The 5,370-nt window shown below is 41.3% G+C and overlaps 1 protein-coding gene across 8 annotated transcripts in view; it reads right to left on the bottom strand.

The window, feature by feature from the left end:
- Positions 1-5,370, bottom strand: part of PRELID2 (PRELI domain containing 2) — an 80,115-nt gene that overhangs the window by 44,572 nt on the left and 30,173 nt on the right. For 3 of the 8 annotated variants that reach the window (XR_003095125.1, XM_025209539.1, XM_025209544.1), the window contains exon 1: positions 4,691-4,932. The exons of 1 other annotated variant lie outside the window; for it this stretch is intronic. Coding sequence is in view for 6 of the 7 variants with exons in the window: in XM_025209539.1 (XP_025065324.1) it covers positions 4,691-4,777 (87 nt within the window). In the remaining variant the exon portion in view is untranslated. Of the gene's footprint in view, positions 1-4,690; positions 4,933-5,370 lie in introns of those variants that run through there. 4 more of the 8 variants (XM_025209541.1, XM_025209538.1, XM_025209537.1 and 1 more) reach the window with 4 other exon arrangements.

Here is a 5,370-nt window from a genome sequence, read left to right as displayed (position 1 = left end):
CAGCCACCACCGTGCTGCCCCTTGCCCTGTGCAGCACCCAGAGCTGCAGCCTAACAAGCAGCTGCAGGCTGGCCAGGGTAGGGAACTGCTCTGCTCCCCTCACGTGCAGCTGCTGTAGCCGCACCACGCTGCACCGCACCACTCTGGGTGTGGGGGCAGGAAGCTTCTGCCCCCACACATGGAGCTCTGGCTCCCAGATGCCTTGGAAGTTGGAAGGCACCCAGGTGTAAGGCTTCAGTCCAGAGACTGCAGCTGGAGCTCCACGCATGGGGCAAAAACTGCAGGGCTGAAGCTCCCCCGCTGGTTCCTCCCCAAGAGGCAGAAATGGACAGTCACCACTGCAGGCGAGGGGAAGCTGGCATGACATGGGTAGCTTCTTCAGCCCAGCGGCTTCAACCTGAGCTGGGCTGAAGCTGCCGGGCTGATGGAAGCTCCTCCAGCCCCAAACGGCACTGCACGGTGCAGCAGCAGCCAGTTGGAGGCAATGGGAGAAAAAAACAGCCATCCTGGGCCAAGACGGCTTTCTCTTGCCTGCAGTGATGACTCCCCCTCCCATTCCTGCCACTCCTGAGCCACTCCAGGAGGCGGTGGGAGGGGGAGGAGGGAGCACTCAGCAGACCCAGCTTGGGTCCCTGCCGGTGGGACAGGGAGTAGGGAATTAAACCTCTCTCTGGCCAGTGAGAGGGGAGTTTATTACAGTTTATTGCTTCACATTAATTGCATGTGTAGATACACCCCACAAGTCTCAGAATCCTCCAAAAATTTCCTGTCTCCCCAAGTCACCTGGAGCACCTCTAGATTACAGCAATTTTTCTCAGATACATCTCTATTTTGAACCTATTTTTTGCTTTACAAGCAGACAGTAACTTGGTCGCCAATCCCACGAGTGGACCCGTCTGCCAGTGGGAGTGGCAACTGTCTATGCCCTTGCCATTGTGTTCTGGGGCATACAGCAATTCTGCCTCACTTTTCCTTAAGTATGCATCTCAGTCCCTTGGCTAAACCATGTTCAAAATCATAAAGATAGACAAAAAACAGCATAACAATCTATACAGTGATAAAAGTGATACAGATACTGCATAACATTCCAGTGAGAATACCCGCATCAGATCGGTAAAATAAATAAAAGAAAAATTGCATGGCACCCCATGAAACCCCACCAGTCCACAGTAGGGTTCATGTCACATATATACACTGATACCTGCAGGAAAAAAAGGGTTATCAATCACACATTTCTGCTGGTCACAGGATCTTAGACTGAATTCATCTGATGAAGGTGCAAAATCCTGTTCTGCAAACTGTATATATTTTTATAGGAATAGGCTTAACTTTACTACTGCGCACACTTTTTTTTTTTTTGCTATGGAGAATTATGTGTTGCTAATGCATTATTGAGAGGTAGATGAATGGGAAAAATCTGACTCTTTGGGAATGCTAAAGGTCATTTGTATGAGCAGCAGGAGATCCAAGAATGTATCCATGCATCTCAGTCCATGAACTCTTACAATCCAAACGAGGTACAGCAGGATTCTCAGAGGTGCCTGGGGATCTTAGGCACAAAAGCCCCTTTAAAGAATCCCAGCTGTAATTAATTTGGTCATCTCTGAAACCAAGTTTAGTTTTACCTGCTCAACCTATCTTTGTACAACATAAAAGCCACAGCATCAAGTGTTGTATCTGCAAATTAGAAAAATATATAGAAAAGCAATAAAATCAACTTGAACCATAGGATTTATGAAGCTAACTATACTAAGTGGTTTCTTCCATGAGACCGTGTTCCTAGTTGAAATAAGTAATGTACTGTGCTGTCACATTTAAGAAATGTTAAAATAATCCTTTCTGCTCAATGCCTCTGACTGTCATAATTAAGTTCACTCTTTTCCTCCACTTGGCTTTTTTATTATGTCTTGAAGAGGTATATGTCAGAATATTGTTTCTATTTGTAATACTGCTTTGGTTCAAATAGTTAACAAGAAATAGCAGTAACAGCTATTTCTGACCCCCCCCCCCAAATTGTCAAATGCCTGAGAAAACCAATTTAAAAAGTGACCCTTGGGTGCCATGGCCCACTTTACTAAGTTAGTACTAAGTTTTCAAATTAATATTTCACCACATATCCCATTATGATCAGTTAACTGTTGGTACAACATCCCAAACTGAAAGGTTAATCAGCATGACTATTTACACTGGCCAAACATACTGCTCAAGATTTGTGCAACTGGGTAATATATTCAGTTTGTAACTTCATTTTTTTCCATCTTTGCAGAGGCTTCTTCTTTGGGGGCCAGGAAAGGGACAGCTGTGCAAGATTAATAGAAATAAGAGAAAAAATACTGCAGACTGGGCACTTCTGTCTGTATTTGCTGTCCAACATTCTGACACACATTTGAGGAATACACTGAAGAATTATATTTTATATAAACTTCAGCAGGAAACAGAGAAGCCATTTTCAGTTATTAGATTACAGTATATTAGCAGTGAACTAATTTGGTGAAATTAAGTATTGAAACACAACACTCTGGAAAGCAAAAAAAATGGTTAATAGTAACACAAATGTGACACCAATTAATTTATGATCCCTTATTCCTATATCACATCAAATACTCTCATTTTTCTTCAACAAGGCCAGGATCTGACAGACAGACTTTAGAACAAAATGTAACCACATTATTTCTTGGGGGAAGAACAATGCTGCTCAGTGCCCTTATGCCTAAACTGATAAAAGGTTTTTAAAGAAATGGCAGAATCCTTAATATAAACAGAAAACTAACATGGAAGCACACACCCCTGCTCCTGTGAGAATAGATTACCAATGGTTTTAGCAAGGATCTCTCTCTATATTTTAAATGGTAGGTCATCCACTGCTGGTGGCAGGAACCAAAGATGATTTAGGTCCTGACCTTGCAGCTGACCAGTCAGTGTGCCTGTATATGATGCCACTTGTTCTACTGGTAAAACAGGCTGCCCAGGACTGGTCAACTGCAGTCAATTTAGTTTTCATAGCACTGCCCAGACCACAGCAGTCAATTTTTGCCTTTTCCAAGCGCGCACACATTTTTGTTTCTCCCCAGGGCCATTTTTCTCTTGCCAGGACTGCAGCTGCACTACCCTGATAAACCCTATAAGATACAAGTTATGGCTTCAGCCAAGATAGATCAAAATGTATATGCCATATTTGGATTTCCTAAGACTTAGCCTATATTTTAAAAAGCTGTTTGTAAAATCTCTCTCGTCCTGCTTCTTTGGCAATGAGATCCAGTTCCAACTAACAGACTGACCTGCCTTTGTAAAGAAAAGCTTTGAAACAACAGGTAGTTTATTACTAATAGGTCGGAACAAAGCAGAGTTAAAGTACAGTATCAAAAAAAAGAAACAGGAGACCAAATTTATCCTTGATGTTTTCAATAAAGTTGCCCTAAGTCAATAATGTTTGTCTTCCACAATAAAAGAGGTTGTAGATAAACAAAAAAAACACCATGGTATTCTGGGTTAGGAAGATGCCCTGGGCTATTGCTAATGTTTATGCTGCAGAAACAAATACTGTGGAGACTGCTACATATTTTCCTTTTGTGTTTTTTGTTTTTTTTAAGTTGCAGCAAGAAGGCAAAAAAACCCAAACCAACCAGTGTCAGCACATTATAAAAACTACAATTCACCTCAAGTTTTAAGCTTTTATTCAAGGGAAATGTCAAACAAAGGCTAGTTTGGACAAGTCTCTTAAAACCTGTGCCCAAGAGAAACCAATGCATAGAGAAAGGAAAGTTGAGCAGCACCAATGAAATGTTATTCCCCTGGATGTAAAATGATTTCCATTTTAAACTCTGCTTCCCATGTTAATATTTTGGTTTGCACTACCTTCATCTTGCACAAGGCAGACAAGATCACTGCTCTGCTTTTATATCACTGCTCTGATATAAAAGCATCTTCCTGCAATCATTAGTTCACAGATTCTACAGGGGAATGTTTACAGCCAAAGAAAACTATTTCCTTGATTAAAATTTACATCATGGAAATATTTCTACTGATCTGATTTTTATTTTTAAACATAAAACAAACTTTGGGCCTACGCAACCGGCTAGGGGCCCCTTAAATCCAGAATCATGCAAGTGTCTTCTGACAATAGAGCTCTGCACACATGCAGCCCCTCTGGCTTGCTTGATTGCTGGAAAAGATGGAGGGGGGGCAACAACACCCACATGCAGGTACTTGCAGGATCATAACTTACATTGTAAAATAAACAGGAGCTGTTTGGTTACACCATCACAGAGATGCATAAAAAGGCTTGAGTCTGCTGAAAAGCATGTTTTAAACATGTAACAATGTAGCACAAGGTAACCAAACTGAGAGCTGTTTTTCTAAATCAATTGGAAACCTTTTCATTTCCAATCCTATCCATCTGCTGCGGGCACCCAACCTCTTTCCTTCTGAAGAAAATTCTGAAAGACTTCTGATGTAATTGCTTATCACACCTGGACCTGCCCTACTTAAGGCATGCAGTCAGCACAGATGGAAGTGAGGTTGCAAAGAAACAATTTCTGAAAAAGAAGGGCAAGGCACAGTTCTTAAAAGGATACACCACACAAGCCACATCCCAAGTCCACATGGAAGCATGCTTTCATCCATATTAGAAACACTTCCCTGCTCTAATTACAGAATCCAGAGTTTTCACATCCAGTTTCTTTTCACTTACACAATTACACAGGCAGAACGAGACCAGCAAAAAGGCAAAACATACATGGGTGACTATGGCCTCAAAAGAAATACTGACGAGATTCATGTCACATCTTTGTTTAAATACTCCCACCTGTAACAACTGAAAGAGAGGAAAAGAAATATATATATTGAAAGAAAGGAAGAGAAAATTGTATATACACACACAGATAAATAGATATATAGATATATTCTTTCTAGAAAGAAAAAAATACACACACATACACATGCATACCCCCACCTGTAATAATTGAAAGAAAGGAAAAGAAATGTTTATATATATATTTTCTTTTCCTTTCTTACAATTATTACAGGTCGGGGTATGTGTGCACATGTATAGGCGTATATACATTTCTTTCTCTCTTCTCCCTCCCCACACATCAAGTTACCTGCTGATACTTTTTGTACTTAATGTATCACTGATTCTTCTGTGTAGAAAAGGGCTTTTGTGTGAGAGTCTTTTGAACAGCAAGAGAGGAAAGGCAAACCTTTAGCTAACCCTGCCCCCCCAAATAAAAACCGAGGAAGGTATCATCACAATGGAAGGCAGGCAGGCTCCAGAACTACTGCAATATCTGGATTTGAGTTCAACTATTTTTTAGTGCATCCTAGTTAACACAGCTGGGCTAAAAATGCCTCTCTCCTGCCAAAAGGAGGGAA

Source organism: Alligator sinensis, unplaced genomic scaffold (genome assembly GCF_000455745.1).
Source record: "Alligator sinensis unplaced genomic scaffold, ASM45574v1 scaffold135_1, whole genome shotgun sequence".
Taxonomy (NCBI): Eukaryota; Metazoa; Chordata; order Crocodylia; family Alligatoridae; genus Alligator; species Alligator sinensis.
This window is presented reverse-complemented; position numbering and strand designations above follow the sequence as displayed.